General features: G+C 42.2%; 1 protein-coding gene across 3 annotated transcripts; it reads left to right on the plus strand.

Annotated features, from left to right (window-relative positions):
* Nucleotides 1–8212: 8212 nt before the first annotated feature.
* Nucleotides 8213–14129, plus strand: LOC146173729 (gustatory receptor for sugar taste 64f-like). Of its 3 annotated transcripts, none has more exons than XM_084585702.1 (4): nt 8213–8262; nt 11837–11905; nt 11996–12085; nt 13967–14129. In XM_084585702.1, the coding sequence occupies exons 1-4, from the start codon at nt 8260–8262 to the stop codon at nt 14027–14029; spliced, it is 225 nt and encodes a 74-aa protein (XP_084441828.1). In that variant the 5' UTR covers nt 8213–8259; the 3' UTR covers nt 14030–14129. The 3 variants fall into 3 exon arrangements, 2 of the variants coding, with proteins under 2 accessions (XP_084441828.1, XP_084441827.1); XM_084585701.1 differs by lacking the exon at nt 8213–8262 and adding an exon at nt 9980–10918 and having other exon boundaries at nt 13967–14121; XR_014702403.1 differs by lacking the exon at nt 8213–8262 and adding an exon at nt 10006–10418.
* The last annotated feature ends 9378 nt before the right edge of the window (nt 14130–23507 follow it).

Consider the following 23507-nt stretch of genomic DNA (forward strand, 5'->3'; position numbering starts at 1 on the left):
AACAAAGCTAGCGGAATTGATGGCATTCCAGCTGAGTTGCTTCAAAACCTCAACCATGACGCTGTTAACATTCTGCGTACTTTATGCCAGAAGATTTGGACAACCCTGCAGTGGCCACAGGATTGGAGGAGGTAAGTTTATATCCCCATTCCAAAGAAAGGCATTGCCAAAGATTGTTCCAACTACCGCACGATCGCGCTTATTTCGCATGCTAGCAAGGTGATGTTGAAAATCCTCCAAGGAAGGCTGCAGCAGTATGTGGATCGGGAGCTTCCGTACGAGCAAGCTGGGTTTCACAAGGGCAGAGGAACTAGAGACCAAATTGCCAACCTTCGCTGGATCATGGAAAAAGCAAAGAGTTCCAGAAACCCATCTACTTCTGCTTTATTGATTATGCGAAAGTGTTTGACTGCGTAGATCACAGCAGATTGTGGCAAGCTCTCCAAGAGATGGGAGTTCCAATTCACCTCATCTGTCTCCTCAGGAACCTGTATGAAGGACAAGAGGCCACAGTCACAACTGGGCATGGTCTTACTGATTGGTTTCCGATTGAGAAAGGAGTGAGGCAAGGCTGCATACTGTCGCCCTGCCTATTTAACCTATATGCAGAGTGCATCATGAGGAAGGCCGGTCTGGACGAGTCTTCAGCTGGAGTGAAGATTGCTGGAAAACGTATCAACAACCTTAGATATGCGGATGATACCACTTTAATGGCAGAAAGTGAAGTGGAACTCAAGAGACTTCTGATCCGCGTACAAGAAGAGAGTGAGAAGTTTGGGCTTAAACTGAACATTAAAAAGACAAAGATCATGGCGTCTTGCCCTATCAAGTCCTGGAGCATCAATGGACAAGAAGTGGAAGCTGTGACAGATTTTCTCTTCTTGGGCTCCAAAATTACCTCGGAAGGAGACTGCAGCCATGAACTTAGGAGACGCCTGCTTCTGGGATAGAGAGCAATGGTTAGCCTTGACCGCCTAGTAAAGTGCAGAGACATTAGTCTGCCAACCAAGATCCGTATAACTCGTGCTATGGTCTTTCCAGTTGTGATGTATGGATGCGAGAGTTGGACTGTGAAAAGACTGACCGCCGAAGAATTGACGCGTTTGAATTGTGGTGCTGGCGAAGACTCTTGAGAGTTCCTTGGACTGCCAGAAGATCAAATCAGTCGATATTGTCGACCATAAACCCTGACTGCTCATTGGAGGGTCAAATTCTAAAGTTAAAGCTCAGCTACTTTGGTCATCTGATGAAAAGAGAGGAGTCGCTGGAGAAAGATTTGATGTTGGGAAAGGTTGAGGGTCGCCGGAGAAGGAGTAGGCAGCGAACGCGATGGTTAGATTGCATCCTCGAGGCACTGCAGATGAAGTTATGTGATGTTAGGAAGATAGTGAGAGACCGGAAAGCGTGGCGTGACATGGTCCATAGAGTTACGAACAGTCGGACACGACTGAACGACTGAACTGAACTGAGGCCTATTGTAGGCCTGAACCAGGAAATATCCTGTCGTGATGGCGGATGCGTAAAATAAGGTGACAGCAAGCGGGCGACGGCAGCTGCAGCTCGAATTTAAGCTCTTCTAGGCGCGGAAACTGAAATTTCCACACCTTGGAAAGAAGTATAAACAAAAGGCAGATATGCTGCAGCGGTCAAAGTATTTTGAAAGAGGCGAGCACGTAGAATGATTGTGAACCATCTGAGAAGCTGAAATTAGGTTAGACTTGCGTGAATCAAAGATGTCTAAGCTTACCTAAGGCTAAATGTTCCAAATGTTTGATAAGTTAATATATCTAAGAGAGGCGTTTTCCTGTACCGGCCACGACGGAGGGTGCGCAGTTTATCTAGTACATGCCATTTTGCTATGGTTAACACGGTATCATTGCAATAAATTGTAAGACGGGTAATTGACAATGTATTTAAGATATTACTGCAAGTAATGTCAGTGATAATATTTTTATGCAATGTAGGACAATGCCGATGGGGCCAACAGAAGTCACTAGAGTATTTGGAACTTTCAGGCACATTTGCCACATTATATATTGCTGTTATACGCTGAGAAATTGTTTTTGAGGGTAGCAACGTCGTTGGCGTAATATAGAAGGGGTGGAGTGCGCAATCATTCACAATAAGGTTAGTCTAGATGTTACTGTCGGAGGCAGATATTTAATAAATTGTTAAATACGTAAATGAAGCAGCTAGTTAACAACATAATCGGGCCCCTACAACAGGAAACCTGGGAGTGCCACGAGCGAGAGCTTGCGACGACGAATCTTCGGACCTGGTCTCTACCGCACGTCCTTCGCTACATCCCCGCTTGTGAGCTGTGGCAATGCCGGAGGGCAACCGCGCTTAAACCTAGTGGATCCCTGCAACCAATTGCTTTGCCGACTTTTGCATTTTCCCGCGTGGACCTCGACCTGTTTGGGCCTTTTTCCAAGTCGACTACAGGAAACAAATGGATTACTGTGGCGACTTATTATACTACCCAGTATACTGTAACAAGAGCTATCCCTACGAGCTGCGCCTCCAATGTTGCAGACATTCTTCTGCATCCTGTTCATGGATCACGTCCTTGCAGAGTAGCATCGAAGCTTGCAAAAGGGGTATTAGCGAGAGAAGCTTGATGTTTCGTTGACAGAATCCGCGTTGTCCGCCCGGGCACAGAACCGGTCATCCCCGTGCCAATTATTCTGGTGCAAACAAATAAAACAATTGGTGACTTCTTTCAGACGCAAGAACAGGTTTTTCATCTACCCGATTCCAGATTTATGTACCTGAAGAGATTCCTCTCCGGAAATATGGAAAGTGAAATAAATTAACGTATACATTTTGTGCAATTGACTCCTTTCCTAACATGTAAGCATACTTCAAAATCTTTGGTGCCTAATTCATGGCCCATCTCACTGTGTGTGTACCATATGTTATTTTGAAAACAACGACTCCACGACATGGCAGAAGTCTGGAGTAAATTATTGTTCTTGTTGTTTGCTCTTTCTTATTTGTTCCTCTTTTTTTATGTAGGTTTAGATCCATAAAGCAGGGATAGAAATTAATATATCATTTTTAGAGGCGCTAACTAGCTGGATTATTATGCGTTTTTAAATGGCGCGAAGGGCTTGGACGAAGACAGAAGAGGGAGAACCTCGCGATGGATGAACACTGATATTAGAACGCTACACATTTTAACATTAATGGGACTACTTTTACTTGGTTTATTTTATCAAATATATGTAACTAATAAAAAAGCCAAACAAGGCACTCATGGTGCTTTAAAGTCATACTGAATAAGATAGTCATTGGTAGTGAAGCTGTGTGCGCCGTCTGCATAAGCTATAACTTGTTTTACTATAGATAAAACTCAAATAAATGAATTATTGGCAGCTATACTGTGTATTAAATAGATGGGCCTTTTGTTCGCAAAATAAAATGAAAGATTTTCAGATTCGAATACTGGCAGCATCGCACAGAAATCTAAAAAATGTTTCGTTAGAGGCTGGAAGCTTTATTTCAATATAAGGTTATGGTTTTTATAAAACTACAGCTAAATGCAGCATCTCCTAACGCAAAAGCTGTGTAAAGCAGGTCAAATTGTTTCACAGCAGTGGGAACAAATGCTTTGCATCAATAAAGCCGCACAGCATTTCATCGTGGTCATCAGAATGGCGCTTTCTATCGTGATCGTTCCTGACGAAAGCCATATTTCCTTATTCCTAATTTCACGACCTGTAACATAATCTTGTACCTGATTAGTGAGGGGCGAAAATACCCGGGGCACTGAACTAACTCTATAAACTTCCAATGTCGGATATTATTGGGATAATAATATCGCAACAATATATGTAACTTGTGCTGCTTTCAGCTGCTATAGGTGAAAATATATGATATAGCAAAAAGAGTAAAATCGTTAAAGAGGAAAACATATAGATGAAATACAAAACATATCCCCTAGAATTGTGAACATAAAGGTGATGGAAACATATAAACGTCTGTGGAATCAAAACATTTCGTTCAGCACTTAACTACGGCTTCCGTAGAGATTTCGTGGCTCCTTTTAAACTTTCTTATAAAACATTACTAATGTACTGTAAGGTTTGACTTTTTATTGCAAAGGAGCAATTGTACCATAATTGTCAAAAGGCACCCGCTGACTCGGCTTTTTCGTCAGCTATGAACTGCAACCCTCGTGAAGCTGGTGAAGCCGTTAATCACTTCTATGGGTAAGAAGTCCGTGTCCTTGGTCCTTGTCACATTTTCACTATTGGGCTGCCTTAATGGCTCTTACACACTGTTGAGAATACACATCTGCAGGTCGATTATGTTTATCAGGGGTGGGTCTTATTTAAAAACCAGAGCTCTTCAATATTACCTGTTCCGAAACTTCCCATAGGGCCCATGTATCAAAAAGCGGCGGTTTTGATTGATCAATAGTCGGGTGTAATCGAATGGTAGCGCCGCCTGCGGCCATTAAGAAAACTGCGTCTCAATTGCAAACTTTCAGATTGTTGATAAATGCACAACCACCATGAAATATAAAATTTGTTGAAGACTTGCAGTAGCAAAACTTCTTAAAGATTAGAGTCATACATTTAATTTAGATGAAAAACAAAAGAGAAAAATACGACTTCTAAATTGCAAACAGCCTTTGTTGACCGCTTCCAGATGGCGCGAAAATTCATAAGCACACGAAAATCTATACAAAATCCGGTCACTTTTTGAAGGTGAGTTTCGCAACTGGTGTTATCTAAAAGCACTGGTTTAACACTGCTCCTTCGTGTAGATATGGAAAGCGGAAGCGAAGTGTGCATTCTCAATTGTCCCTTTTAATGAATGAGGTCCGCTATCTGTTTGCAAATGGAAACGTTTGCTCACTTAATTTTCAGGCGACGAAGGATAAGCAGTCTGTGTACTTAGAAGAAACATGATACAAGAGATAATTTGCTTCCGCCGATATCATTATTATTCTGCATTTAAAGATAAGAGGTGTACTGCAAATATCATTGTTGTTGCTCAACTGCATCGGCAAAAAGAATCTCATGTTATGAAGACAACTAAGAGATATCCATTTGTCAAAGCGTTTTCCAGCTGGGGGCATTAAAACTTTGGAAGCCTCATGGACTTGTGTTGCCCGCCCCAACAATGGTCACATTTATATGGCAATGGCAATGGCAGCTCGATGGTAACTATTTGCTGATGCAGCTAGATTTCTTTATCCTGTATTTAAACGCAAATGTTAACCCCGCGTTCCTCTCCTCACCTTTTAAGGCGAGAACCTTTCTTGGATCATGCAGGCGGTGTATAGAAAGTGCGATTAGAAAACATTCTTCGCCAGAGCACTTAAAAAAACCTCTGCATATGATTAGAACTGAGTTCGTCATCCGAGAAGGGGGCAGCAGCCCCGTGATTGTGACCACCTTCAAGGGGCAGCCTCGCGTACCTATCGAGGTTAAGCTTATGGCACATGGTGCAATTTAATTTGACATTTTTTCGAAACCTGTACTACAATATAACCTATGCGCTGAAGCTCCATAAAACACAATAATTTCAGTTAATGCTTTGCAATCACTGCGTACCGGTTCACGATTAATCCTCTAGAATGGCTGAGCACTGCCAAAAGGTTAGTAGCTAGGTTAGCTCCAAAAAAATGTTTTAAAAAATGTCCCAAAATCTTCTAGGCTTTCCGCTCTGCTTCAATTCGCACGAAATCTGTTTGCGACAAAAGCAAAGAAAAAAGCAGCCATCTTTGCAACTCAGTTACCCTCAAATTTAACTCAGTTACCCTCAAATTTATGAAGAGTGGTTACGGTGCTGCAATACTGTTCCCAAGAATGCAGGATCAAGCCCCGGTCTTAGCGACCGCTTTTCTAAGAAGATGCTCAGCAAGGCGCCCGTGTGCTATGCGATGTCAGTTCAAGTTAAAAAAAAACCAGGGTGGTCGACAATATTGGAACCCTTCACTACAGTATTTCTCATGGCTTAAATTGCTTTCGGAAGTTAAATTTCAAAGACATACACCTCCATACCCTTTGATGCAGGAGGTTTGTTCAGGGGCGAAATGAGCAGCTAGCAAATATCTTGCGTCAAAACGTTTCTTCCTGTACTGAAGGAAACAGCATGATTATGTGGCCATTTACGCGCTGAGATATTTTTGTGAAGCGCTTCTCCTTGGAAACTTACGTCGATGATTTAGGACCACGTTTGCATTACCAAAATGGCTTAGAATTCTAAAATCGTGAAAATGCATGTACAAGACTAAAGTTAGAAATAATGATCGGCAATGTCCCGAGACAATTATAACATGGTGGAGTTTCAATGGGGGCACATGTTGATTGAAGATTTTCAACAAAGGTATATGAAAAGGACAATTACTTTAAAATGCAAACGAGAGCAGACCCGATCGAATGTGTCGTCATTTGTTTATTACTCTCCTGCGTCGTCATTAGGTTCGTGTCGCCAAGTGAGACGCTGAGGCCCATAAACATACCTTTCGAAGTAGCTTCGACCAGAGGTTTCCGTGTGAGCCGACTCATAAATGAGTAAAGAACCACTTCTATTCTCTCAAATAGATCCAGTTGAAATAAAATACGTACAGATCCCAGTCATGCATCGACGAGAAGAGAACAAGAACGTAGGAGCCAAATGGTCAGCGTAACTTCGGGGGTCAAGCTATTGCGTTGAACTCTATTTCTAGCGTCATGGTGTGCGATAGTTGATCCTGGCAATGGAATGAGATTATTAACGCGTGTGTTGTGTGCCCGGTGATGCGTCCAGCGCTGGAAGGTTAACTCCCAAGATCGAGGCAGAATTTTATAAAACGAAACCTGAAAAGTGGTCTCCGAACTTCTTCATGCCTGCAATGCAGCACGGAGGTAAGAAAATACAGCAAAAAAAGATACTCTTAAAGTTTAGTAGCAATGTTGAAAGTACTCTATTCTATCGTTACAGCCCAATCAATTGTGACCACTACAGGTAATGAAGGGAGGTAAATTAGATGATAATGCACTAGTAAAAACATGAAAAAAACTAGCGAAATAAAACAGAATTACAGTTCTCAAGCAAAATGTTTCATTTTGCACCTTTTCTATATTTACCGCTCACCGGCATTTTGAAGGCAGTTGTCTAATCACTAAAGGAGTTCACCCCGCAATTTACATTCGTACAATGCAAACTTGGACCATTTTATAGTAGCGTCCCGCACATGAAGCCATTCCTTTTTGTTAGTTGAATTGATTATCTTTGATGCCACAATTAGTTTGTTTATCATGCAATATTGCGAAAAATATATCGTAGGTTTTTAACAACATTGTATTTAGTCCCCTCGAAGAACAGACGATTGGTGGCATGCAATCCCATCACTCCTCAAATGTTATATCGCTGCTATGTTTCATACTGAGCAGGTTGGTGAAATGTATGCTAATTCAAATCACTTTAACCCTGTTAGTTAAGAACCAGCACATGAGTCGAAACAAGCGCACGAAACTCTGGCTATGAAATCAATGATATTTGGAAAGTATAATGATTATAATGCCTCAAAACTCAAAGCACGGTATCACAGAAGTACAGGAGAGAAACAAAATAACGCAAAATGTATACTGAAAACCCACACAACACGTGCGATGATCCAATGAGAAAGCACGAGTCTCATAGAGATGTTTCTGTTTAATCGTGCATAACGCGACCAAGCTTTTAGCGATACCCAATGTGGGCGTTTTAGCAATGAAGTATAGTTCATCTGTTTGCCTACATATGCAATTTTTCGGTCTGAAGAAAACGCCGCTTCTCCTTAACCTGTCAGTGTCAGTGTCTTGGCCGCTACTTCGAGCTCCCCCTGTGTCGCCGAAGCAGCAGTCGCGTTAAGCTGTATGCCGCCACGAGTGAGGCACCGATATTTGTACGGACGGCTTGTCGTAGTTGGGGCGCACATTAATGATATACAAGCGCAAAAATCAACTTGAAATATAACAATTTTATATTTATGAGTATTTAAACAATATGTGAATGCCAGGTCATTCTCGTCTGGCGAAGCCCTTATTCGTGTCCGACGCGGTAGAACAGAAATATCATAAAGGAATTCTCGCGGGTGAGTGCTGATTTATTCAAGTTAATGTTCCTTTTTCTTGTAATTGAGTTCAACGTATGCAAATGAAGTGTGCTGATTTTAGGGGAATAATTCTATCCAGATATATATTCACTTAAAATTCAAAGCTTTCTGTTTGTAATTCTTCCCGTGCCCTGGTCTTCTGATGCTGTCATGAGGCAATCAGCATGGTGAAGTGCAACGTTCTTTGACTGCTGCATTTTTAGAGCAGGAATATCAAATCGCGCAACAATTGTGTAGTATCGAACGCATTTGTTTCAGTCGAATGTGTCCCTCATGTCAATTTTTTGACTCCATTAAGTCTGTCCGCGGCCGCAAACATCTTTATGCGAACGCCACTAGCAGTGGCTTTAGTCTCCCCAGGTGAGCTTGCCCTACTACCCATTATTTATCACTACCAGTCTACGTCAGGGATCCCGGCTGCACTTACAATATGAGAGAACCATTCATTCATCAACGCGCAGACAGGCAAGCATTTTAAACAAAGTGGATCAATCAACACTGTGGCAACTTTCTTGCATGTATTTAAACGCTTGCACCTCCGCTGGTTTCCCCCCTCACAAAGCGGATTAGAACTTGCACAGGCGCTAGCATGCAAGGCCTGCATTAAGGAGTCATCTAAAGTCACATGATAAGGTCTTCTGTTTGCCGCAGTTGCGAATGGGCAGTGGTATGTTTGCATACGCTTTCATCGATCAAAGCTTAGTAGGTGAGATCGACTAAGTACGCATGGTCACTGGCATTTAGTACGACGGGTTCTTCTCTTCAGTATATCAACTCCGCCGTTAGAAATTGATGTATATGTAATGATTTCGAAGATCCCATTATTGGCATTACCAGAAAAAGCAGATAAATTTTCAAAAATTATTATACTGTGTTGTAGCAGCTGCCATATTGAAACCTCTCAAAGTGTTGTAGCGCACCGACGATATAAAGTTTATAAAATTCACATCATGAACCAGTTTTAGAACGTAATACTAGGTTTGCAGTAGTGCAATCGTTTTTTGCAGCAAGTAATAATTTGAAGCTTCGTGCGGTGGCAGAAAGGTTTTGTTGCAGATGCACTAGTACCCATATACCTGAATTTCACCAATGCGCCTGAGAAGCCACCTTTGCGAATCTCAAAAAATTACCTTCATGGAGATTCAAACCCATGTCGATGAAGAGAAATCAGTCTCACTTGACACAGCGCTACATCAAAGCGTCTTTATTGTAGCTGTTTCTTTCCTCCCTCAGTGGCTCTGCCAAGAATTGGGGGCAGAGGCGGCTGATGTCATTGTTTCTGCTATCTTCATCACCTGTGGCAAAGTTTCACTACGCACTTTAATTACGTTTTTCACACAAGTAAAAGCCGAAAGCCTGCGTTAAATGCATAGCAAAAGTAGCAGGTGGTGAAAAAGCAAAGCTAATAAGAACCTTAACATGGCTAAACTGGTGCTAAACATAGCATCTGAATGTGTAACCGCACTTATAAAAATAAACATTCGCTTAAAAAGTTCATTTTTGATCACAGCAAATTCTAAATTGTAAACAACTAAACATTGTGCACGTACCTGACATTAAGTATTAAAAGGAAACAAGCTTCGAAGAATCTAGCTATCACCGTATATATGATGTGTACTACAGTAAAGTTTTGAGTACTCATACGCGATCATTTTTCTCATTTTGCTGGTGCAAAGATTAACAGGGTTTACAAGCAGTAACGGGATTAACCTACAGGAATTTATTTTGTGTTTATGCAGTTCATGAAACGAATTTGACTTATTTTCTTCATTTATTTATTTCAGGTCACCGCTGAATGTCATCATTGGGCTCCAAAATTCAGTCGTATCGTGAATAGTTCTCAAAACTGCCCCTTCTTTACCAAACAAACTTGACGAACATAGCATGGTGTCCTTCATGGCTCGCCACCTCAGGTGGCATGGCTGGTTGTGCAGAATGTCTGGCATTTTTTATCTTAAGAATCTTCAGAGCTGCAACCAAAATGAGATTACAGTGACTTGGAAATCGCTTTACCTGATCTACTCCTTGACATGTTTAGTGATCTTTGCAGCAACTTCAAGCATGTACTTTTATGATATAGCAATAGATTTCGTCATCAATATCCATTTTTTTACCGTATCCTTGTATGTGGTTGTGTTTATAGTTGTTTATCTTAAAGTGGTGGTCAACATATATTTTATTGCTATTAAGTCACCCGTTCTGGCTGACTTTTTCAGAAAATCGGCGAAGTACGAGAAACTAGTGCGGTTTTCCCCACCAAAACAATGTAGACAGACAATCAGTTGCTACGTTGTTCGATTACTGCTGGTACTGTCGTTCATCGGTAATGTAGTAGTTAACTCGTATCTCTCTTTCGAGTCCATTGATAGACTTCAGTACAACGAAGTACTGAGTGGATCCGTAAAGACATTTATCATAGCAGGAAACGGGTTGTTTTTTATATATGAGACGGTCCACATAATTATCCTTAGACCCTGTATTGAAACGCTTTGGTTGTATATAGGTCATCAACACGAAGTTTTCCTTTCCATTTTCGATGCTGGCTCGGGCATCACTGTAGCGAAGCGGGCTAGAATGCTTCAAGAAATCAGAATAAACATTTGCGCAATTGCTCGGCTAAAGCACATACTTAATCGCATATGGGGGTGGTCCCTTGCCATCTCTGCCGGAAGCACGCTCTTAATTTCTTGCATAAGTTTCTACACTACATTTTTAGAGGAAGACTTCTCAACAATTCAACACTTGGTTTCATTATTCTACACTCTTTCGTCATGCCTCGACTTCGTTGACATCGCTGGATTGAGTCAGGCAATGGTAAAAGAAGTAAGTACATTTTCACAATGCATTTCTGAAACACTGCTCATTGTACGCGCCATAACAAATCACATCTAGAGTTGCTCGAAGTTGGGCTGCATCATATAATAGCCGGAAGAAGGGAGAACGTTTGTATTACTCCTTTATCTTCGCATCGCTGCTAAACATGGCGGCTGTATAAGGGGACATGCGCAATATTACCATTCACAAAATAAATTTGTGTTCTTGTACCGAGTTTGAACCTGAGCAAAAAAAAACGATGAAAAAAATCTTCATCTTTTTATCGCCTCTTGTTATAATGCTTTGCCTTTTGATATGCATGAGAGGGATTCAAACTATTTGATAGAAATATTTCCTTAAAACGTGTAACATTTATTCATAACATTCTGGATTCTGACAGCCTTTCTTCATAAACTATTGTGTAACATTGGTCAAGTTTCAAGTTTTACTTCGGCCCGCATTTATCTTTCTATTGGGCTAAGGCGGCCCGGAAGTGACTCGAAACATAGCTTAAAAATGAGATACGACATCCCCCGGTTCACTGTACATTCGTGATAGCAGTGACACTGTATGCATTGCAGTGCAGAAGTGTGAAACCTGCGGAATTGGCCGTAACCTGGTGCACTTAGCGTTTCTGTATAATACTATAATGGCGACGAGAAGACGCATTACAAATTACGTTAAATTATGTATTCTTGAAACGTACAAAAGCAGCAATTGGTACAGATGATTGAATATTGCCAACTGCGGCAAATCTAAGCAAATATAAATCAAATATTTTCCAGTTTGCAATGGGATTCAATGGTATTGAATTTCTGGCCTAATATGTCCCCTCATGTATATTTTGTGGCGCTAAATATGCTGTTCATTATGCTACCCCTTGCTTTCATATGAAATAATGTTATTGTATTTTTACTTTTGTTCCAGCTCAGAAAATTCAGGCTGACTTTGCATGCAGCACCTATATGCACTGAAAACGAAGCGTACTTTAACCAAGTAAGCCTCACGTTCATTTGTTTACTTATGACAACATTGGTCATATCATTTTGATTGGAAATATTCAAATGAATGATTTACGTTTTATAGATCAGCTTCCTATGGGACTCTATAAAGCCTGTGGAAATGGCGTTGTCCGGTGCTGATTTCTTCCGCATGAATCAGCCGCTTGTTGTGTCGGTAAGGGTTTACCTTCTTCTTCTTAACGATCAAAGTTTTATTCCTTATTGCAACACTAGCTCCTGCTTAGAATACAAATGTTCCACCATTTTATATCGGGTGCACCACTTACTCGCTGTGGTTCACAGCGAAGGATTTATTATTGCCACAAAAAAAGACGCTGATGTGCAAGTTACGGCTTCTGCGAAGAAGTCAAGCATGAAATACAGCTCATACCTTTCAGTGAACGAAAGGCAAAGCCACGGGCATAAATGCAATATTTTGCTATAGTTTAAAGAATCCGTTGACTGACGCAGAGAGTAGCATTATTAGTAAAGAGTTATGAGGGCTTCATAAAAGTTCAACTTTTTTATACATGATATCTAATTGTGAAAAAAGCTACAATATTGTTACGTTGCTAACATATTCACGGTAATTATATATCCTTCTTTTCCGCCTAATAAAATCTCGTCTTATAATGTCTTTCATTGGCTCGCGCCAAATGAGTAGGACTCGCATGAAAACCTAATAGTGTGTGCTTCTGGGAACACAGAGCCTTAACCATAAAGCACTCCGAGCGAAGAACTGTGGAGATATTGGCTCTTACAGTGAGGTCTTACGACATGTGAGGAAATGCGTCCATAAATTTCGTCGAAAACGACTAGATATAGAATTTTTTAAGGGAATTCGCATTTCATACTGTTTACTTCCAAGGTCAACTTGACATGGCTTGCTATGACAAGAGACCGTTTTAGCCAGAAATATTTTTACGCAGCTTAGTCATAGACGCTACTGTTTGGCCATGAAACATATATTTGTTCTGATGACTTTGATCCCGGAAAGTGGGCAGTACACCGAAAGGGACGATTATTGAGAACACCATTTTTTGATAGGGGCAACATTGATCGGTATATTAGACCCATTGTTTTACTGTGCAGAGAATTCTATTTTAAAAGCTGTGGGAGACTCTTCGATAAGGTCTGTGCAGGTTGATTGTGCAACAAAGTTGACCTTATGCAGTACATTGTAGACCCTAGTCGTTATGCAAATAGATAAAATTTCTGTAAATGCTTTTTATAGCGACAACAATATATCGCGAAATCAATGCCCTTAATAAACAGTGGGAGTCCCATTTTGAAGTTTTCTTAATCGGCAATGTGGCTCGAGACATCGATAACCAGAAGTACGCATCCGGACTCTCATTGAGCTCGTTTTCAGGCATTGCATATTTATATAATAACGTCACTTGCATATTTATGGATCAGTTATAGAGGCCTCTTGTGTATTTGATGATGATGAAGGTAACACGGTTCTGTCCACAAGAACATGCGCAGTGAAATCATTTTATAAACGAGAGATGTGGCGAATACAATTTACCAAACTTCACATGCGTGTTTTAGACATTAGACATCTTAAGCCACACTAGAGATACTGAAGTTCAAAAATATGAGTTGCAACCTATGTTTATTACAATAAAATTCTTTAATTTATAATTGTCCCTTGCAATTGAAAATGCAGTTTCTAAGAAAAGTTATTTCTTCTTTCTTAATCTCTCTGTAACGTGCCCTCTTTGCCAAAAGTAACCAGGGTGTGTGTTCCGCTTCTCGGACGTGTAGCAGAAACTTCGTACCGCATCTGAAGCTGTAATCAGTGCAAACAAAGGAGAGCTCCTGTTCTCACTTAACAAGTTGTGATCCTCTGGGAGTCAACGTTGGCTATAGAATACAAGCGAGAAGCGAAACAAGCAGCCTGTTTACTTTTGGCAAAGACGGTACTTATATCTCTGCACTGCTTTACAAGCCACCGGCACATACCTTATTATGACATATCTAATAGCATTTAAAATATATGTTTGCAAGCACCAAAAAATATGTGGTCTTGGTTTTTACTGTTTTCTTCCAGCTTGCAGGGTCGATCATCACGTACACTGTCATCCTCGTTCAAACAAGTCAAAATGTGAAATAGCACCTTCTACACGTTTGCGACAATCTTGTCTTGTCAAGTTGTTCATTTGACTAAAAACAAAATAAAATGAATTCAAGAAAAATCACAGTTTATTCTGTAAAGCTGTAAGCAAGAAAGTCCTTTTATTTCACCAGAACATTAACATGCAAATCAAAGACGACAAGATACTTACACCACTGCCCTGTTAAAGTTGCTGCTTATATTCATTATGAAATACCTCTTGCTCTCCTCTTCCTTAAGACCTGTTCTACTTGCTGAGGCAAATCGCGGCGTCCCAGCTTTTGAGGTTGCTTTCTTGAAAGCGCATTCATATTAGGAGCCCCAGTTAAACTGGTAGTTCCATTCCAGGTAACGTTACTCGTGCTTTAAAAATTTATTTATAAGCGCTTTCATGTCGCCAAAGAGGACATTTTAAGTATCCATGTGCTCATATGTCGCCGTTTTTGTTTCATACATTTCTTGCAACGTTGATTGCTCTCAGTACGAGATATCTGCCTTAATATGGCGCCTTTAATATCCCTATTTATTTCTCCAGTGTTGAGATTTGTGCTAATAGGAGACTGCTGTTGGTTACCCTGCTGGACGAGAAAAAAAGGTTAGTTGGCGTTCAGAATGTAGGTTTCAATAATATAGGAAGCTTGCCAGAGAATTTCTCATGAATAAGCATTTCCAATCCCTATTTGTTCAACAATGGGAGTTTATTCTTCGATTAAAAAATTAGATTCCAAAATTATCTTTGCGGTCATCAGAAATTATTCTATTTGTTTCTGTCCTTACCGACCATACTGCTCATGTCATAAAAAAACACACAGAACCATAAGAGGGAACCCACGCTGAAGCTTTCTCTACAACACTAGAGCTTGTGTTCTGGCGGAGCGCGCAGCCCGCGCACAGAAAGACGTGTGAGAGACGACGCAGCAGATGCGCACGGGAGTATGAAGAAATGCTGCATTTCACTAAAATGGCGTTTCTCATTTTTGTATTGTAGCGAGAGCTACATTAGTCACACTCTCGGCATTTCGCCGTGCCCGTTCGAAGAGCGAACAAGAAAAAGGAGAAGGAGGAGAAAAGGAAAAGAAGAAAAAAACACAAGAAACAGGAGAAGGAAAAGAAGATAAAGAGAATAAGGAGTAAAGAAGAACGTAAAGAAGCGGAAGAAATGAAGATGACTGATAACTCGGTAGTTAGTAGAGGCGAACGACAACAGCGAGTTGCTAGGACGGAAGGTTCGTTCGAACATTTCTTCGAGTTTGACGTAGGGACGATGTCATGCCACTAGATGTCTTCTACACCCGAGTGAGAATGGTCAACGACGAGAGGCAAGGGGTGTTCCTACGTGATGTGATTACCCTATATCATAAATGAAGCAGAAACTAGAGTAAACTACTATGAACAAAAGCCATGTCTTTACTTTCAAGTCGAACCTAAGGGTAGTCATAAAGATTGATCTCGCCTAACTGCAGGTTTAACCACAGGCTATACCACAGCTAATTGTTTTTTGTTCCTGAGCCTGAAAGACAAAATCTTTTTTGGAAAAACGTTTTTTTTAACTCTCCATGGAATTCACTGCCGCACAGAGCTGTGAAATGACCCCTGCCCGAGGTTTGAAGTATGGCTTCGCGACTGTAGCGAGCGTTTCTCTCCTAGCGACGAAATTCTGCGGCGCTCATCTGGCGTGACGCCGGCGCGCCGCCATGACTAGCTGTGCAACACGGACTGCGCCCATTTTCTCCTAGTGCTGCAAGCGCCCGTTGCGGTCGACCCCTATCAACCGCAGCGGGTGCTAGCAGAAGCCCGGTGGCAGCACCCCGCACCGATTACGTTGGTCAGTAGTCAGTTTTGTTATGCTTGAAGTGGCGTTACGGCTGCCTAAAAGTGGGGATGCATCTTGTTTTCATCCCTTGTGTCTAGCTTTCGTCAAATGACGCATTCGCCTACTGGCTTGCGTGCAATGCACATAAACTCTAGGCAGGTAGCATGATTTGCATATGTGAGTGAACTATTAAAACCAGTAGGCCACGACTTTACAGCTGTAACTAGAAACTAATTAGACTGATATATTGCCTTCGACAACAAGAAAAAGCGCACCACTGGTTTTTCAGTTTGCACACCTGCGGCTCCTGTGAACCGCCAGTGCGTGCAATTTCAAAGTTGAAAATGACAGATAACATCTCATACGCAAAGTTCTGTCCTACACATGGGGTAGCAAGTAGCGAAGCGCTAGAGTTTACAACTCTTGCAATCTATAGACTTCGGAGTGATCGCTCCAAAGCGATGCCATATTACGCATATTGAGGAATTTCATTAGTTTTTGCGAATAACGCTCCAAAAAGAATTACAACAGGCGGTCAAAGCTGCATTGCAGGTCTCTAGATTAGTAGAGATTTGATAGAGCAGCCCGAATGCTAAATACGCTACCCACGACCATTAATTTAGGCCGCACCGGGTAATATTACAAGGTAGTCCTGTTCTAAGTGTCGGTTTCTAGCACTTGAACATAGGGTGGTGGTCGCCGAAGCAGAAACGGACCGAAATTTAGAGAGAACTTAACATGTTTATTATAAGATGAGCACTGAAGCGGATAACTTTTAAAGCATCCCCATTGCACCGGTTCCTGGGTGGAGATTTTCTTTTTATATATAGCTTAAGCAGTTAACGCTTCGGTGCTGTCACGTGGCGGCATTAACGAAGCGCCAAAGAGAGATCCTCTTGGCGCGATCTTTTTTCTTCCGGCAAGATGCTGACCCGGGAAAAGTTATGACGAGCTTGCAAATAAGTATCGCTATTCCTCATAATCGCTCACATCGCAACACCCATGCAAAATAGTCGTTGCTTAGGGATAACGAGATGGACACGAGATGATGTCTTAAAGACGCGAACACGCTGCATGGCGCCTTGTGTGTGGTTTGAAAGACATAGCTGTTTCTAGCCGTGGGTCAATTGGCTAGCGCCGCCGACTCCACGAAATCAAAAATGGGGACACTGTTACTGACGCTCATCAACTCGCACCACCATGCCGCCGAGTCCTGGTGGCTCATGCGGAGCGAACTCACGGCCGGTGGAAATCTTCAGTCAGTGTGGCCCAAGACTTTTCCCAAGAACAACTAGGAAATTTTCAGCTGACGACGTAGAATTGCGATGCCGCGTCCTCAGTTGTTCATACCGTGCGAACTCAGGCAGTTGCGTCAAATTTTTTCTGTCAAGCGGACGCGTCCGACTCAGCACTGGTGTCTCGATGCGGACAAATGGTAGAAACTTCACTCCCGAATTTTAGCCACCTCTGTTGACTCGCGTGCAGCGACATCACAAAAATATGTTTTATTGTTTTGTATTTTGTTAGTGTTAATCAGGAATGGGCTAAGCAGCAGCCTGAAGTCAAAGTACCTCTGAAATCATAACACGAAAAGTGCCAGGGAAAAGTAACCAAGACTAGAACACGCCGGAAGCAACCGCCCTGAGCCGAGCAAGTACAATTTGAAGACATGAAGAGAGGAAACGCATAAATGCTGCAGGTTCCTTTGGGGTAGACTTAATTTTCACATCGTATACCACCAAATTATTCCCTCAAGAAGAAAAATATGGCTGACAAGATAAGCTCAAAATACCAAATCATTAAACTACAGGGGCGCGCACAAAGTAAATACTTCGCAGCAGCTTACAGCACTAGGGAGAAAGCACATGCCGGCGCGCGGAACACGTTTCTTTCACGTGCAGACACCGCAGACGCACGCAGTGTTATAGCGAGTCGGCCTGTCCGATATGTTTCGAGGAGCCGCTCGGAGATGGCGCTGTTCACTGGCCTCCATAGCACGACGGAACAGTGCGTAAAGACCGTGAAGCACGTGTCACTGTTAGCACGCTTAACACGAGTGCTGGGAAGGATGCCCTAGATTAACTACAGTGCCGTGAATCTTCGGACGCTGGGGACGGGGCAATAATCCCAGTATATTAGCGGCGGGCCGGTGAGAAGTCGAGAAAATTTGATTAGCTTTTCTTTGGAGTATGTATGATCAAATGGTAAAATAAAAATTAAAAAACCAAGCAAAACTAAGGTTAGTAGTGCTTCTAATTCTGGGTAAAATATAAATGTGGCCGCTAAAGTTGTTTAGGATTTTTATTTATTTTTTCTCAGTCTCGCTATCCAATTTTTCTCTAACTCCATTTATCTATCTGTATGAGGAAAAACTCGGAAGGTACCTGAACAGCAGCCGACCATGTTGAGTTTCACAGATCCGCAAACTGCACTGCATTTTCTATACGAACGTTAGGGAGCAGCCGCAATGAAACGGCGCAAGACGGCTAGGTCAAAGGCATACACTAATCCCGTCAGTCGCACAGACGCGATAGAGACGTCAAATTAATTGCGCTCCAGCTTCACTCGATCAGCCACCGCATATACATAGGCAAAGCATTGTCTCGTCTTATAGGCGGGCAACGCTGCACAGAACTGGTCTACGTACAAATCATACTGTCGAGCATAAGGTTTAAACGTGCTCGCGGCGGGACACTGAGTTGCTTCAAGAACGTATGATTGTTTTCTGTCTACGTGTTCTAAGCATTTAACCTGCCTTTTGTATTCAGTGTGATGCAATCGGCGACTTAAACCTTTTCTCCTTCTCGGACAAAAGCAATGCTTTGCTGCAACAAAGACAAATTAGAAGGAGGTTTTTGTATTCTGTGGGGCTTTATATTGAGGTTGAAGATGTATAGCACGTATTTAGAAAACACTTCAAGTGGATAATGTTGTACAGAGCTCTCAGAAATCGTGCAAGCGAAAGAGAAACACAAAGAGCGTGTTCTCTATGCAAGTATGACCGGTTGAAGTTGTGCAAAGTCTAATATTCTCTTCTAATATTCTCTTCAAAACGCTGCATTGCCTATTTTCGTCAAATTATGTTATTACCCATGGTCTGGTTCGAAAGTGCGTGAATTATTTTTCGCAATGTTGTTTTGAGCTGAAGGACGGTCATGCCGCTGTTAATATTGACAGCTCCCATTTAATGGCTCGGTATTCGACAATCACTCACCTTTGATGCATACTGAAGCGGGGAGGCAGGTGTGCCACTTTGCATGCGGGAGGCGCGTCATATGGGCCTGCAGCACGCAACACATTAGGCCTTAATGACAATCCCCATGCACAGGATGTGGCAACTGCTGAAGGTCAAAGCTGCTGCATGTGACATCGCTCAATAACGCGGTGTTATTCTGAGAAAACACATCAACAGCAGCGCTATGCTTTATTAGGCTAGGTAGCATGCCTTTATTAATGCACCAATCATTTGTTTTGTCATTTGTCCGCAAGAAAAGGAAACAGTAAGAAAATGAACGTATAGGGAACCAATGGAGGTTCTTTATCCTCACTTTTAATCTCTAAAGGCACTGATCACGGTCGCTTATGTTCTCGAGCCTAGGCTATTATCTACCGAAGATATGAACTTGCATTTGTCAATAACTTCAGACTTCTGTTGAGTGTGGGCTCCAAATAAATAATAGCGCTGAAAAATAAAACTTGGCGTGGATTCACTTCTTCACGCCCTATGCACGCATGACTCATTTTCAAATTTGTGATTTCATTATGTTGCTTGCACAGGCTGTTTCAATCCTATGCGACAAAATGTCCTATATACATGAATTTCTCCTGTTGTGCTCCACAAGTTGTCTGACGGAACAGGAGCTGAAGTTAAAAAATCAGAGCACCGCAGTTCGGCCAGGCTAATAATACATTGCTTGCGGTAATGTGGCTGTGCTGATAACACTTTATACATTCTGCATTACGCATTCTATTTGTAAATTCTAATTAAAAGTATATATAATTGTATCAGGCAGCTCCAATTTGCCGGCATTGAATCAGCTGAACGTTTTTGAAGGCGAAACTTCTTTTTTCAGGACCTATTTAAACACCTCTATTTTTCGAAAGATAAAGACCGAGCAAGTTTACCTCAAGAGAGAAAAAAAAACGATACGCAGTTCAGATAATTTTTGCATTTTTTCTCGTTGTACGTCTCAAGGAAATTTAAATTTATTTCCAACTATGAGGCATGTAAGGAAGTCAAATGGCATGACATTGTAGCTTCATACTTTATTTCAAAATTATTTGTTACGCGAATCTAGCACTGCTTGCTCTTTGTATATAGTGTGAGCACTGTGTGGCGCTTCATCTTCCACACTGCTGAACGTGCTGCTTCATCTTCATCCTGCTCCCTCTTGTAGATACCCATCGTCATCGCGGAGTGTGTTTGGCTGCAGTGTGCGACCAAGGCTTCAGGTCTGTAATAAAGCCTGATTCCCCAAGTCCGACCTTCGCGTTACCTTACACGTGGTGGAGGTGCGCCTTGATTTCCCCGTTGCTTCGTCACCTGCATCCACCTGGAGCTTCGTTCTGGCCGCCGTTTGACCCCGACCACCATCGTCATGACACAAGAAGGCCACTCCGCTATTCCGGCTGCTACCAACTCGACTCCAGCTCCCCTTGCCACTTGGACTGTCAGTAGCCGTCAGCGCGTTTTTGTGCCAGTACAGGTTACCATACTAGATTTATAACGATTTAAAAGCGTACACACTGTCGCAGCTAGCAAAAAAAGTCAGTGGTTGTCCGATCGCCGGACTTCATTCAGCAGTCCCTAAAACAGTCCCACTGACTTCTGCGCTTAAATTAAATGTGAGCTTACGGAATGGGAATGAACTTTGATGAGGTAAGCAGCCTCTAGCTATGAGGCGTCGCAGACCATTGCAATGCATATAAACGCTAGTCAGTCTGTAACGTAGTCTGCTTATTTTTTTCTAAAAATGAGCTTATTTCATGGGTAGCGTATAGACAGTTTTAGCGGTGAGGAGGAAAATTGCTTTGAACTCGGGGCGCGGTTCCCCGCCTCTCATCTCTAGTATTTGCGGACGCGGTAACAGCAGAAGAGGCGCCAAGGCATGCTACGCAGAATACATATGAGCTACACAGTCTTTTGCACACCAATCATTTTGAACATCCGAAAAGCGCACTGGAACACAAGGCCGTCCGGCAAGCTACCGCTGCAGTGGTCTTGTTTGCAGTAACAGCGGTTAAAAGCGGGAAACTAACTCCAGAACCACCGCCTCCTTGCAGTGTTAAACTGCAGCGATAACAGCGGGCGGCCGCTGCAATTTTATCCAATATTTGCTACTCTAAACCAGCAGCCACGTCCGCGGCACCTTACTACAGAATCTCGTCCACCACCTACAGATATGAATGCGCATTTTGCAACGTACCAAACACCCTACAACATATGGTGTTGGGATGCAAGGGACCAACTGGTACTATAACCACCATGGCCATAACCGAAGAGCAGTGGGAGACTCTGCTGTCAAGCCCCAGCCTGGAGGATCAGCGTAGTCTGGTCAGCCGATCTCGGGAGATGGCTCGGGTCCACAGCTTCCTGGACTGAGGAGGCTGCCCACCTAGGGCTGAATATTTCACGCCTGCTCATAATCAATGTTTGTCTCTCTCTCTCTCTATCCTGTTCTATACACCCCAACCCCAACTTGCGTATTCTTTTTTTCACCTCTTTACTTCTTTCCTGCTTCTTTCTATATCCTCCTTGTCCAATTCTTTTCCGGCGTGCGCCTCTTTGAATAGCACGCATCAGCTGAGGGTGCTCGTGTGGGCTATGAACGCTTTGCTGGCAGAGAAAGGACGCTTAAAAACTGAATACCAAGACATAAACGGTAATATGAAAAGATAATACTATTGGCTGCAAATATATACGAGATGCCGACTGGCACAGCAAACCGATTTTAGCGGAGTCACCTTAAAGTCATGAACATATATTAAAGGTATGAAAAAGCATCCATGCGCGTGTAGCCGGAAGGCGACAATACTTAATTATTAGGTTGTGAAGAGCAACATGGCTAGAATTTTTTTTTTCTTAGAACACGCATCTCGATAGTTTTGTAGCCCATAATCAATATGAACGTGGCAATGGTAAAAATAGCCATTCCTCAAAATAAGGGCATTATTCGACCGAATGAAATACCCGTTCATAAAGCAGCTCTTGCTCAAGTCTTTATTGTTCATTATTCAATTTTGGTCAATTGTCCCTTTCGGTTTCATGTCGCCGGACTTCAGGATGACCACCGCTCAGACGAAATCAGCTAGCGACCAGTAACGGGAATTTCTGGATAGCAGGTGCTGCAGTTGACGAAAACCTTTATTATTCACCGCACGCCTCGGCAAACAAGGTGCTGCGTCATACGACCAGTGTAGAAACCCGTTCCCAAACAGTCAATATTATACACTATAAATAGCGTAATTGTCACCCAGCAACCATGACCGACGCTAGAATTCAGACCGCATTGGTCTGAATGAATAATAGATTCTTATAAAATAAAGGTAATGGAGGCCTCATGATCTCGCAAAGTATCTGCTCAAAATATAAACAGAATACATGATAGGTGTGCCCAGCAAATCTCTCTAGAGCGGTTAGGTTTGGTATTAGAACTGTCACTTGAACCAGCTACATTCCCTTGCTTCCGCTGCTCAAGCTGCATTGTAGTTCGTACATAGAATTCAATAAAAGATAAAAGAAGATCGAAAGTTCTCCTGCATTGCTTGCTTCATTAACGTATCGGCCAGTGGAGCGCCACTGCCACTGAGTATCACGTAAAGTTACAGTTTGTAGTCAGGCCCTATAGGGCTAGCAGATCTGATCCCATCAGGCGCTTCAAGTCTGGTCATTTTTGACCAAGCAGCTTAACGTCTGTTGAAAACTTTTTCTTATCAGCAACGTGCTTTCAAAACGAAAAACATTGAATGCGGCCACGATGAAATGTCGATATCTGGCACTCACCCTCTCCCTCGGATGCGGCTGCTCATAGCAGCATGTCGGTTGTTCTCTGCTTATCCACTAGAGGACACCACCTTCACAAAATAGCAGCTCCACTGAAAAAACGTCTTTATACTTCCAAGAACGAACTCTTCTTTTTTGTCCTGGCATGGCAGCTCCGTGGTTGCAGCTCTCGACAAAAAAAAAGGTATGTTTTTTTTTTTACTCGTAAAATTAGTTGATATTTTGTGGATGTGCAAACAATTGTTGCACAATTTTAGAACTCAGTCATAGATCTCTTTGCAAGACAGAATCCATCAGAAAAGTCGCTACAAACACGACACACAAGCGCATTTTGCCCATGACAACTACGCATGATCGCCAACTATCCCGACAACTCTTGCATATTCCTTTCTAAGCTTTCGCGAAACACATAACGCTTACATATGGCCGACTTCAATAATACTTTATTTTATTGTTTTTCTTGTTTATGGCGTTAAGAGGAGCATGGGAAGCCTTATCTGCGTTTATCGCACCACAATTCAATTTAAAAGAAGCAATCTTTAGATTCCGTAACCTGTAGATAAAGCATATATCCTCCATCTGCAAGTTTTCAGCAAATGTTAGTAAATATGTTTCTTTTGGACGTCCGAGACATCAAAATATCTTTCAAAACTGTTAACGGC

Source organism: Amblyomma maculatum, chromosome 11, assembly GCF_055883805.1.
Source record: "Amblyomma maculatum isolate TAMU_Amacu chromosome 11, ASM5588380v1, whole genome shotgun sequence".
NCBI classification, from domain to species: domain Eukaryota; kingdom Metazoa; phylum Arthropoda; class Arachnida; order Ixodida; family Ixodidae; genus Amblyomma; species Amblyomma maculatum.

Bases quoted from the DNA above. Each gene is read 5' to 3' on its own strand.
- LOC146173729 (XM_084585701.1), top strand. From the start codon at position 9,980: ATGGTGTCCTTCATGGCTCGCCACCTCAGGTGGCATGGCTGGTTGTGC. The intron at 10,919-11,836 runs GTAAGTACATTT...CTTTTGTTCCAG, and splicing joins GTCAGGCAATGGTAAAAGAA to CTCAGAAAATTCAGGCTGAC. The intron at 12,086-13,966 runs GTAAGGGTTTAC...GTTTTCTTCCAG, and splicing joins ATCAGCCGCTTGTTGTGTCG to CTTGCAGGGTCGATCATCAC.